General features: G+C 51.2%; 1 protein-coding gene across 1 annotated transcript in view; it reads left to right on the top strand.

Moving 5' to 3' along the window:
• Positions 1-13,718, top strand: part of LOC138262044 (receptor-type tyrosine-protein phosphatase mu-like) — a 306,256-nt gene that overhangs the window by 96,355 nt on the left and 196,183 nt on the right. The window contains exons 4-5 of the mRNA XM_069211767.1: positions 2,525-2,777; positions 3,734-3,773. Of these exons, the coding sequence (XP_069067868.1) occupies positions 2,525-2,777; positions 3,734-3,773 (293 nt within the window). The remainder of the gene's footprint in view (positions 1-2,524; positions 2,778-3,733; positions 3,774-13,718) is intronic.

Genomic DNA, 13,718 nt, shown 5'->3' with positions numbered 1-13,718 from the left:
GTCTTAGCAGGAGTCATGCCCCCTTGCCCAATAGCCATGCCCAGGGGACTTATGTCCCCTGGGCATGGTCATTGGGCATAGTGGCATGTAGGGGGGCATAAATCAGGCCCCCCTATGCCACAAACATTTTTTTTTTTTTTAAACTTACCTGAACTTACCTTAATGTCCCTGGGATGGGTCCCTCCAGCCTTGGGTGTCCTCCTGGGGTGGGCAAGGGTGACAGGGGGTGTCCCTGGGGGCATGGGAGGGCACCTCTGGGCTCCTTCAGAGCCCACAGGTCCCTTAACGCCTGCCTTTTGCAGGCGCTAAAAAACGGCGCAAAAGCGGCCGTACATCATTTTTTTTGACCCGCCCACTCCCGGGCGTGAATTTTGCCCGGGAGTATAAATCCGACGCACATGCCTCGGAGTCGATTTTTTAGACGGGAACGCCTACCTTGCATATAATTAACGCAAAGTAGGTGTCCACGCTAAACAATGACGCTAACTCCATGGACTTTGGCGCTAGACGCGTCTAACGCCAAAGTATAAACATGGAGTTAGTTTTGCGTCGAAATTGCGTCAAAAAAAACGACGCAATTCCGGCGCAAACGGAGTATAAATATGCCCCTCTGTGGTGAACATCAGCCTGTGATTTGTTACTCTGCTAGAGGTGAAAGGACGCATATATTTCATCTGTTGCAAAACATAACTGAAAACGACATGTGGTGCAACCCACACAGCGACATGTACTTTCATTATATTGTGAGGGGATGAAACTGTGCGTGCATAGAAAGCCCATGGTGCTCGTGGTGAACGTAATCACATCTACAGCATATTAACGTGTTTCCATAGATGTACATTTAAACAAGAAATGATCATGAAATTTAAAAATAGGTGATCTCATATAAAATGCTCTCACATGAATAAGTGGTCAGAAACTGAAGAAAAACAAACACTTTCTTTAACATCCAGTTGTGGGCTGATATACAGGTATGTGTATATCATCACCATAGTGTGCTCCTTAGATTGAAGTATAGCAGGGCTGACATGCACGACCATCTCGCGTGATAATGTGATTAGAAAGGAACTTTTGATTTTATCATGCACTCACCGTGTGAAACTTTCAGAACATCCCTAACTCGTTGCCGACGGCGTCTGTGATAGCCACCATGCTGGAAACTTTATATACCCATGTGTTGATGTATACAGAAAGAAAAGAAAAGAACCATATGAATGTGCTGAATTCAGCACCATTATTAGGCGATCAATACAAGATATGTCAGTGGGTATCACTGTATTATTGAGAACCCAGGTGTGTAACGACATGAGATATGTGCAAACTTACTTGAAAGGATCACTGTAGATTATGAACATATTAACTTGTTTTGCTAAAAACCATAATGTGAACAAGTAGAGAGAGCAAATGTCATGTCTATCGGCGGGAATAAACAGTAGTGGCCGAATAGAGAGCATGGCAGAAAAACAAAAAAACTATTTCTCCAAGTGGGTCTGTTAGCAGGGAGATACAAACATGCCTTTTAAAAGGCAAGCCTAAGCTAAACAAGCTCCGGCCTCTGATGGGGTATTCCCGCTGGCTGCGGGTGCTTCACAAGTTGCTAAAGGGAGCACAAGAGTGGATCGTTGCTTCGGTTCCAGGAAGACTGGTGAGTACACCTTGCCCCAGTGGCCTGGTGAGTGCCACTGCGATTATGAGGTCTCCACTGAGATCAACACAGTGGGCTGAGCCCACGGCACTTGGGCAGTGCTGTAGCCTCAAAGCAAGGGTGTAGATCTTGTAGTGATAGCAGGGGTGCTGGGAAGCTTAAAATAAGCAGAGAAAAACAGTACTTGGGTCTCAGGTCATTGATAAGAGCAAACACACAAGGAACAATAGGAAATAGTATGCTACGCCCAATAGAAATGGAGGAAAAGTAAGTGACAAGCACAGGAACAAATGAAAATCAAGGATGGGATGTAAGCCCCTTTTAAGAGTTATATTAAATACAACAGATTTCACAAGAACAGCACAAGAGCTGGACAGGTGAGACCTAAAACCTGGGCACCAAAACAAGGCAAAATAAAAGAGAAAATAATTGAGACCAGTGATGATGAAAGACCGGACAATGTAGAGGGAAGAAAGGCACAAAACGAGAAAGAAGCCATGAAAAGAGAGAGAGAGAGATGGAGAGAGACAGGGGTGAGGCAGGAGATTGTAGGGGCTGGAACCGGGTCAGAAGGCACCATGGCCACTCAGAGGACTGGTCACAGGCAAGTCCGAGGAGGCTAGGGCCACCACCTGCTCAATTATATTGTAAACAAGTATACTGTAAACAAAAAATAAGACAATTTCTCTTGTCTGACGTAAGCCATTATTTCATTTTAGTTTTATGCAAAATAAATATCTGTCTCTTGTTGTCAGTGTGGCGACGTGGTTTCTGGTGGATCCTGTTTCCTTACAGTGACATCTGTTAATAAGATTAGTATTAAGGGTTTCTTCTGGTCCTTTGTATTAGTTAAATAGTATTGTTATTTCTACTTCCCAGCGAGTACCAGATAATTGTATCTTCAAAAAGAAACATGAGTGAATACATCTGCCAGAGGGAAGATTTGGCCCCCTACAACAGCAATCTGGACCAGGATGTCTACATTACAGCAGCTCTTCCTGGTCACAACCTCACCAGCTCAGAGGACTTTGTCCTTGGAGATGGGACCTACCACCATGGCTACTACAATGCTCCACTCAAGGCGGGGCACAACTACGCAGCCTTCCTTCGGGTCATCAGCATCTGGGATCAGGTAACTCGTCTTTCTACCCTTTAATCAAGATCACAAAGGAGATGGCCAGAGAGGTGAGGGTTATACAGATATATGATGGCAAGCTGCTGCTCTATATTTTACATGGAGAAAGTAACACATTAGGAGGCTGACCCATAATGTGCCTACTCTTCTGATGAATGTCTGGGCTTCTGGGATGGGCACATCCTCCCTGGTTTTGCAGAACTGCTTTTGTTACAATGATGATGGAAATGGCACAGAGTAGAAAAGATGTCTAGTAATAATATTGATCCCACCCTGGCAACATGTCACATTTCCTGGTAATTCACTGAAATGCCTTGGGTAGGTTTCACTTGCTGTAGAAGCAGAGGCTTGTGTGTGGGGTGTTACCCCCCTATTAAATGTATTTTGTGACAAATAGTTGGAGCAGGTGCTTTCATCCAAGTATAGTGATGTGTCTGTCGGATTTCAACAGGAATATTTACACACACAGATAAAAACACACACACACACTCTCTCCCTCTGTCTGTTTGGAAATACTTCAGAAATGATGATTATGTCACTACATAATGCACTTTCTCTCACTTAGTACCCCAACGAGTACACATTCCTCTCCCTTTCCACTGCCCCTTAAGCCCCTCTCGTGCGCCCTGCTTGTTGTATTATGTATTTTAACACCATGTGCTAGCCTGATTGCTGGATACTCTAAGCTAACCCCCCCCTCACCCAATCATACTGACCAAGCAATGCCCCTGTGTGGAAGATAGAAAACACAAAAGAACACACAGAAAACATTTGTTCAGTAGTGGCTGTGTGCAGGTGCAACAATTGATTGCTCGATTGACATGAAATTGTGTTCGGATTTTATATAATTTGGACAGTCAATGAGGATTTTTAGAGAAAGGCCACAGTAATGACCTTCCTATAAAAAATTAAGATGCTGACCAGTTTATATCACTGTGTTATTCCCTTTTCAGGACAGGACACACGCCTGCGCCCAGTATGGGGATTTCACAGGTAAGCCCTAAGAATACTCCCATTTCACGCGTGTAGTTAGATGTTAATCTAGAGTTAAACATGTTTATTGTACTCCAAGGAAACATCCTCACTCTACTTTTGTTAGTTACAAAAATGGCTCTCTGGGCGCCTGTAAGGAGATTATTACTGACAGAATATTCCATCTTCCTCAGATCAAGGTAGTCTAGTCCATTCATTTTCCACTCATTTTCTCCTGCTTAGCTTTGAAAAAATTAGTCCCCTCTCCTCTGTTTCTACATTGGAGAATGGTGATGCTGGCAGCCATATCAACGTGGCTTGATTGTGGTCACTAAATATCTGCCAGAGCCCATACAGCTGCACCATGGCTATGTCATGCAAAGGCTTCATGATGGTTGCTGGCAGTGCTATGGAGGCCAGGTGAGAGTGCGCGTGGGGGCATGAAGTAGCGTAAGGAGAGGGGAACCGATGTCCGCACCCCCCCTACTGAGCACCTAGAAATGCTGAAACAGCAGCAGCAACAGAAGGCCTTATTTGGACTAGGCCCAGAAGATTTGCCTAGGCAGCCTTCCCTGCTAATAATCAGTAACAGCAGCACCAGTGTGTGGATGTCTGTGCACTAGTGAAGGACAGATGAACTGGTTGTGACGCGACCTAGAAGCAAGAGAGGAGGTCCGCATAAACATCTCTCACCTGGCTTGGCAAACAAGGATCCATAGGGACTGAGAGGAGACAAGGCCATCTGCACCCCCCGTAGGAGAGTACCCTCTTTCTTGGCATGGTTTTCCCCATTTTCTGCCTGAAGTGTGTGTGCTCGACTGTGTTCACTAGGATCCTGCTAACCAGGACCCCAGTGACTATGCTCTCTCTCCCAAAACTCTGAATTTCACTCTAAATTGGCATATTGGTGCCCCCTTATAAGTGCCTAGTATATGGTACCTAGGTACCCAGATCATTCGGGTTGCAGGGGATCCATATGGGGTGCAGCATATATTTTGCCACCCATAGGGAGCCTATGCAAAGGCTTATGCGGGACTGCCATTGCAGCCTGCGTAAAAAAGCTGCAAGAACCCTTTCACAACCATTTACACTGCACCAGGTCAATTATAAGTCACCCCAATAGCAGGCCTTCCAGCCCTCAGGGCAGGGTTCAAAGTAAACTGTGAGTGAGGGCACCCCTGTACTAGCAGAGGTGCCCCCATGACCTCCAGGACCATTTCCCCGGACTTTGTGAGTGCGGGCACGCCATTTTACGCATGTTCTGGAAATAGGTCAATACCTATTTCCAGCTACATAATGGTAACTCCGAACATGGGCATGTTTGGTATCAAACATATTGGAATCATACCCTAAGGCTTTTGCAAAAATTGGTTGTATGATTCTATGCACTCTGGGAGCTCCTTAGAGAACACCCAGTATTGCCATTTCAGCCTTCTCAGGTTTTCACGGTAGCCCAGTATTGCCATTTCAGCCTTCTGAGATTTTCGCGGTAGCCCAAGCTTCTGCCACCTCATAGACAGGTTTCTGCCCTTCTATTGCTTGAAAAGCTTGAGCCCAGGCAGACAGAACAAAGGGTTTCCTTTGGGAGAGGAGTGTTTCACCCTATCCCTTTGGAAATAGGTGTTACAGGCTTGGGAGGGGTAGCCTCCCCAAGCCACTGGAAATGCTTTGAAGGGCACATTTGGTGTCCTCCTTGCATAAACGAGTCTACACCTGTGCAGGGACCCCCAGTCCCTGCTCTGGGGGTGAAACTGAACAAAGGAAAGGTGAGGGACCACTCCCCTGTCCATCACCACCCCAGGTGTGGTGCTCAGAGCTCCTTCAGAGGGTCCCTGGGTTTTGCCATCTTGGATTCAAGGTTGGCAGGGAACTCTGTAAGCATGTGAATGGCCAGTGCGGGTAGGTGACATCAGAGCCCTCCTCTGATAGGTGCTTACCTGGATAGGTGACCAATTGCCCTTTCAGGGCTATTTAGGGTCTCTCCTTTGGGTGGTTCCTCAGATTCAGATTGCAAGACTCCAGCAGGAATCCTCTGCATCCTCCACTTCGACATCTCACTGAAGAAACTGCATCTGGACCCTTCAGAAACTTTACAAGCTGCAACAAAGAAGCAAGACACCTTCTGCAACATTGTATCTCTGGATCCTGCCACCAACTGCAACTGTTTCCCGGTTGTGCATCGTCTGAAGACAGCCAGTTTTCAGCCTGCATCAGAAGAGCGAAGTAATCTCCCTTGGGGTGAAGGAGTCACTCCCCTGCTTCTGCAGGCTTCTACTTCAACCACGATCAGCTGCATAGATCCCCTCTCCTGCTGAGCTGTGTTGATCCTGCATCACAGGTGGTCCTCTCATCCAACTGTCCAACTTTGGTGGAGGTAAGAGCTTGCCTCCCCACGCAAGACAATACCCCCATGCACCACGTGTTTTGCAGCTGCAAAGACTTGTTGGCATCCTTCCTCCGAGTCCTTCGTGCATCTTGTAGCTCTGGCCCCCCAGCACTCCTGCAATGAACAGCTTCCTGAGTGGTTCTACAGCAACGTGGGAGCCTTTGATGTAATGATGCATGAGCCTCTTTTGCACCTTCCTTGTCCTCATGCTGTTGGACTCCTGTGAGCGCTGCCTGGTCTTCTGTGGGCTCTCTGAGTTGCTGAGGGTGCCCTCTGACTCCCCCTCCTGTGTAGAGTCCACCTGGTCCTTCCTGCTCCCGAGCAGTGCCATTTTCCATTAACCACGACTATTGCGTGTGCCAAGGCTTGTTAGCGGACTCCGATGACGCAAAATAAACTGCAATCCTCCATCCAGTATAGGACATCACTTGCACCCTCCAAGAACCCGACTATGTCTTCTTGGGTGCAGTACTGACTTTCCTTCTTCACCGGTGGTTCTCCTTTTGCATGTTCATCTGGGTTAGCAGGGGCTCCTGCTCTTCCTGGACACTTCTGTGCTTCTTGGACTTGGTCCCCTTCTTCCACAGGTCTTCTTGTCCAGGACTCCACTGTTGGTGGCTTGCAGTGTCTTCTGGATTTTGCATAATTCTTCTTCTTGTTTCTGTGTTCTGGGAAAGTTACTGTGTTTTACACTCCTGCTTTCCTGGTCACCGGGGTGGGTTCTAGTACTTACCTTTGGGGTTTTCTAGTACTCCAGCTCCCCTCTACGCTTGCCTAGGTGGGAAACGGACTTTCGCATTCCACTTTCTAGGTATATGGTTTGTGCTCCCCCTAGGCCCATTTCTAAATATTGTGATTTTCACTAATTACATTGTTTTCTAACTGTTTTTATGCCTACTTCTGCATACTAGTGTATGTAATTTGTGTATTACTTACCTCATAAGGGAGTACATTCTCTATGGTATTTTTGGTATTTGTGTCACCGAAATAAAGTACCTTTATTTTTGTAACACTGAGGGGGTCATTCCAACCTCAGCGGTAAAAGGCGCTTACCGCCAGACAGAAGACCGCCATAACACCGCCGCGGTCGCGGTAAACCGCCACGGTCATTCTGACCCACAACAGGCAAACCGTCAAAATCCCGACATCCACAAAAGTCCGCCACACCAAAGGCCAGTGATAAACTGGCGATGACCAAACCTCCACCGTCACACCAACAGAAATACGCCCACACTATCACGACACACAAATCCACGCAGCGGTCTTTCAACCGCGGTATTCCATTGGCGGTACACACCGCCGCGCTTGAAAATACACATACCTGTACAAAACACTATCACATTGGACAATTCAAAATACACACACCTGATACACATACACACACCACTCCCACACACCCAACACAATATAAAACACACACCCACAAACCCCTTCGACCACAATTGCGACAGAAGGCCAGAGAGAGACACCACCATCTACAAACTAGCAGCCACAGGCACAGAACACCATCACCCACACAACTCCCACGCACAAAACACCACACACCACTACATATCACCACACTAATTACCACACATACCACCCCACACATCACCCACACCACCCCATGGCACCTCAAAGACACCCCAGGTTCTCAGATGATGAACTAAGGGTCATGGTGGAGGAAATCGTACGAGTAGAGCCCCAGCTGTTCGGGACACAGGTGCAGCACACCACCATTGCCAGGAAGATGGAGCTATGGCAAAGAATAGTGGACAGGGTCAACGCTGTGGGACAGCACCCAAGAAATAGGGATGACATCAGGAAGAGGTGGAACGACCTACGGGGGAAGGTGCGTTCCATGGTATCGAGGCACAACATTGCGGTGCAGAAGACTGGCGGTGGATCCCCACCTCCTCCCCCAGAATTTACAGTCTTGAACATCCTGCATCCTGAGGGCCTCGCAGGAGTAGCTGGAGGAATGGACTCTGGTAAGTCTCATCTTCACTACTTCATCCCCCCCACCCCACCTGCATGCCAAATCATACCCCCACCCTCACCCTCACCCCCATTACTCCAACTCCTTGCAAATGTCTCACCATTACAACCCACCCATCCCAAAACCTGGCCCTGCATCCAACCACAAACCCTGGACACCCATCGCCAAAGCATGGACACTGCACATACCCCCCCCCCAAAGCACCGCACAACAGCCCCCACAAAGGAATGCCAGCCCTGGGGTACACGGGCACCCACCCATTGCACACTATGGCACACACAGAAGCAATAATCATACTTTTGTACCCCTGCAGGACCCGAACGCCACGTCACCCGCAGGAGGGTCCACAAATGTCCACTCCACCCCCAGAAGAGGCCCACAGTGAGGACAGCAGCTCTGTCGACCTGGATCTAGATGACCAGCCCGGTCCATCGGGGACCTTGGGACAGTCGGTTCCCCTCAGGCAGTCACAGGCCACAGCATACCTTCCCCCCTCTGGGAACACCAGCACAGCACCCACCCAGCGGGCCCATACCTCTGTCCCCAGGACACGTCAATCAGCTGTGTGTCCACCACTACAGGGTACCCAGGGTAACCCACCACCCCAACAACAACAGGGACCTGGGGGCAGTGGTAGTGGGCACACGGTCCAGGGGACAGAGGCCCAGGGAAACAGGGGAACTGGGAGGGCTGCTGTGCGACAGGGGGGGGGACAGGCCAAGGGAACCCACTCTCCACGAGGCCCTATCCTCCATCATGGGAGCATACCACCACTCCCATGAGACGATGGCGACGGTCCTGGCCAGGTTTCAGGAGATCCAACTTCTGCAGGAGCAACAGTATATGGGGTTCAGGGAGGAACTAAGAAACATCAGTTCCGCAATGGGTACCATCGTAGTGGCCCTCAATCAGGTAGTCACCACATTGCGGGACACTGTGGCACCACAAAGGGCCCCTGACACTAGCATGGACCAAGAAATGCCTACCACCTCCGCCGGCGCTAGTGGACAGGAGGCCCGACACAAGACCAACAGGCCACCAGAACCCCACCCCCTGCAGAAGGAGAACCACCCCGCAAGCGGGCCCTGAGAGCCAGGAAGAAGACAGAGTAAGATGTCAAGACCCCCGCCAGCAAAGGATACCGCCCTGATTGTCATCCCACTGTCCCACATTGTCACCCTGTCCAACCTTAAATTGCCCCTGCTCCACTTCCCACAGGCATTTGGACAATGCACCTGTGATACTGATAGTCTGGACTCTGCCATGGACAATCCTCCACCATCACCCCTCACCGATTTGCAACCACCCATCCAATTTAGAGCACCTGAATAAACACACAATAAAACACATAAACAATCTGGAGTCTGGCTGTGATTTTGAACAAATGTATTATACTTGACCGTGCCAAAATGTACATTCACATTGTGAAGCCAACAAACCGCTGTCACACAGCTGTAGTCCATGGGGAAACAAAGCAGATGTCACGCAGTGGGGCCCACATATCTGAAAACGGAAGGGAAAGTCACAACACAGTTACCATACACTGGGGGAAAAGGTCAGACAGTAGAGAGGTAGGAGTGTCGAAGTATATGTAAAATGACGGGTTTGACTCTTACCTGTGGGTCACTGAAAATACTGCTGTATTACTGTGTTCCTGTTCTCTGTGTCGTCCTCTTCACCTTCCTCCTCTTCACTCTCCACAGGCTCCACGGCTGCTACAACTCAACCATCTGGACCACCCTCCTGCAGAAAAGGCACCTGGCGTCGCAAAGCCAGGTTGTGAAGCATACAGCAGGCCACGATGATCTGGCACACCTTCTTTGGTGAGTACATTAGGGATCCACCTGTCATATGGAGGCACCTAAACCTGGCCTTCAGGAGGCCACAGGTTCGCTCGATCACCCTCCTAGTTCTCCCATGGGCCTCATTGTACCGTTCCTCTGCCCTGGTCCTGGGATTCCTCACTGGGGTCAATAGCCATGACAGGTTGGGGTAACCAGAGTCCCCTAATAGCCACACCCGGTGCCTCTGGAGTTGACCCATCACATACGGGATGCTGCTATTCTGCAGGATGTAGGCGTCATGCACTGACCCACGGAACTTAGCATTAACATGGGAGATGTACTGGTCTGCCAAACAGATCACCTGGATATTCATGGAATAATAACTCTTCCTGTTCCTGTACACCTGTTCACTCCTGCTGGGGGGACCAAAGCAACATGGGTCCCATCAATGACACCTATGATGTTGGGGATATGTCCAAGGGCATAGAAATCACCCTTCACGGTAGGCAAATCCCCCACCTCAGGGAAAACTATGTAGCTCCGCATATGTTTGAGCCCATGATTTGTGGCCAATGCCTGTGTTGAGTGTGGTGAATGAAAGATGGTGGGGAGGGGAGCGATTGAGGCATGCATCAAACGACAGATGAGAGCATGTGCCACATGGCAAGGGTGGGGATAGGGGGCCACTCACATCGAGCATGCAGAAGGTGATGATTTATTTTCTCCCCCTGTACATGTCACATAGGTCAGCGCCCATCAGAAAATTGACATTTGGCGTGACATCGCCAAGGAGGTCCGGACCCTGGGGGTCCACAACAGACGGGGCACCCACTGCCGGAAGAGGTGGGAGGACATCCGACGCTGGAGCAGGAAGACGGCGGAAGCTCGGCTGGGGATGGCCTCCCAACGTAGGAGGGGTGCCAGTCGTACTTTGACCCCCCTGATGTTCTGGATCCTGGCGGTGGCACAAGGGGGTGAGTACAAGCACATTCTGCCGACTTTGCGCGCAGTGGAGGTGTCTGGGTGGGGGAGGAGGGCTGTGGGTATCCCTAGGCCAGGGCGATTTCTGTAGGCTAGGCCCCTCCGTAGGCCCTGTGCCCCCACCCCCCACCTCTGTAGGTTGCCTAGTACAGCTAATCATGGCCCTGTGTCACCTATGTGTGGAGTTGTCGTCCATAGGCTTGTAGGCCATGTCCCACGGATTGAGTAGTGAACCCCAAGTGCGCGGCGTAGTGCGGGGGGCTTCTGTGTCTGTCCTCTCAGCCAACAGTGTCGCCCATGCATGCACTCAACATGTCTATATTTCTCCCCCCCACCCTTTTCTTGTGCTCTTCCTGTTCATGTGTGCATTAGCATCATCAGGCGGAGGAGAAGTGGCATCGGAGCACGAGGGAGCTGCATCCCACATGGCCCTGGAGGGCCATGCAACGGACCCTGAGTACACCAGTGGGACGGAGGGCGAGGGGAGCTCCACATCGGGGACACGTGCTGACACCAGCGACACAGACTCGTCCTCAGAAGGGAGCTCCCTTGTGGTGGCGGCAACATCCGTGCCCCCCGCAACAACAGGTACAGCCGCCACCCAGCGCACCAGCACCGCCTTCCCAGCAGCCCCTCCGCATTCGCCCCGTGCCCGCTCACCCAGGAAGGTGGGCATCTCCTTCTCCCCAGGCACCTCAGGCCCTGCCCCAGTGACCCCTGCAGCCCTAAGTGAGGAGGTAATTGACCTCCTCAGGACGCTCATTGTTGGGCAGTCTACCCTTTTGAATGCCATCCAGGGTGTAGAAAGGGAGGTGCACCGGAGTAATGCATACCTGGAGGGCATTCATTCGGGTCAGGCTGCCCATCAGCGATCGTTCAACGCTCTGGCCTCAGCACTGACGGCAGCCATTGTCCCTGTCTCTAGCCTCCCCCCTCCAACTTCCTCCACCCAGTCCCACTCCCCTGTACCTCTGCCTATCCCAGACACACCTACAGACCAGCCTGCACACACCTCAACACCCAAGGGAAGCTCATCCAGACATAAGCACCACACATCACACAAGCATTCACCCAAGCAACATCTACATGCAGACATAGCAACAGCCACTGCCTCCTCTGTGTCCCCCTCCTCCTCGTCTCCCTCCTCCCTCCCTGTGATGTCTCCACTCACACTTGCATGCACAACATCTTCAGCCACTACGTCCATCACAGCACACCCACCAGAACACTCCACACACGTGCAGTCACCACCCCCACTACCATTTACACGTCCCCTGTGTCCTCTCCCAGTGTGTCTGTGACCCCCTCTTCCAAACCACACAAACGCAGGCAGACACCCACCCAACAGCCATCCACCTCACGACAGCCTCCAGCACCAGCACCTGCACTCAAAGACACCAGACTTGACTCTCCTACAACCACATCCTCTTCCTCCACTCCCATACCCACTACACCTACCCGTCCCTCTCTTTCTAAACTTCTTTTCCTTTCCAAACTTGACCTCTTTCCTACAACTCCCCCACCCCGTCCATCTCATAAGACTGCAATCAGCACCTCGGCCACCACAAAACCCGGACCACCAAAGAAAATAGTCCAAGGACTTTGGAGTCCCCCACCTTCAAGGCCAGCTAGTTCGGCTAGGAGTAAAGACACGGCCAGCCCACCCCCTGAAAAAAAAGCAAAGAAAGCCAGTGCCTGGCGCGAGAGGCCAGAGACAGCAGGCTCCAAAAAGCATACCCTGGCTCCGTCAGGAAGTGGGGTGCCACCTGGCACACCGCCAAAGGGAGGAAAGGGCCACAGACGAGCAGGGAAGGGTGGCAAGGGCAGCACGCCCGACAAGTCCGGCAGCAGGCCAGCTGCCCAGGAGGGCCCCACCAGCCCCATTCCAGGTGTGCAGGAGGACACCCACAGGCCCAGTACGGCAGCACAGGAGGGCCCTGCAAGCGAAAAGACAGGTGGGAAGGAAGGCCCCGGCAGCCACATGTCAGGTGGCGAGTGAAATCCATGGCATGGCCGGATCTGCTGACCCGGACACTCATCTCAAGAACCGCTGAACAGGGCCCTTCAAGTCAAGAACTGCTGAAAAGGGCCCTTCAAGTCAAGCACCGCTGAACAGGGCCCTTCAAGTCAAGAACCGATGAACAGGGCACCTCCGTCTCAAGAACCGCTGAACAGGGCCCTTCAAGTCAAGCACCGCTGAACAGGGCCCTTCAAGTCAAGAATCGCTGAACAGGGCACCGCCATCTCAAGAACCGCTGAACAGGGCCCTTCATCTCAAGCACCGCTCCGCTGGGCACCGCCGTCTCTGCACCGCTCCGCTGGGCACCACCGTCTCAAGCACCGCTCCGCTGGGCCCTTCATCTCAATCACCGCTCCACTGGGCCCTTCATCTCAAGCACCGCTCCGCTGGGTCCTTCATCTCAAGCACCGCTCCGCTGGGCACCGCCGTCTCTGCACCGCTCCGCTGGGCACCGCCGTCTCAAGCACCGCTCCGCTGGGCACCGCCGTCTCAAGCACCTTGACTTTGCCACCCTTGTTGCTTGTCCCCTTAATATGGATAGGTACAATCAACAACCCCTAATAAATGGTGTTCAGGTTGAGGCCTACAGGGGCACAGGTGCCAGTGTCACCATGGTGACTGAAAAACCTGTGGCCTCTGAGCAACACCTACTTGGTCATCAGTACCAAGTGATTGACGTCCAACACAACACTGTAAGCTACCGCATGGCAGTTGTTGATCTCAACTGGGAGGGGGGAGTTTACTGGTCCTTAAAAAGTTGTAGTGTCCACAGACCTACCTTTAGTGTGTCTATTAGGGAATGACTTTGAGAGGGCTG

This window comes from Pleurodeles waltl, chromosome 1_1 (assembly GCF_031143425.1).
Source record: "Pleurodeles waltl isolate 20211129_DDA chromosome 1_1, aPleWal1.hap1.20221129, whole genome shotgun sequence".
NCBI classification, from domain to species: Eukaryota; Metazoa; Chordata; class Amphibia; order Caudata; family Salamandridae; genus Pleurodeles; species Pleurodeles waltl.
The sequence above is the reverse complement of the archived record's forward strand: the minus strand, read 5'-3'. Positions and strand labels throughout refer to the sequence as shown.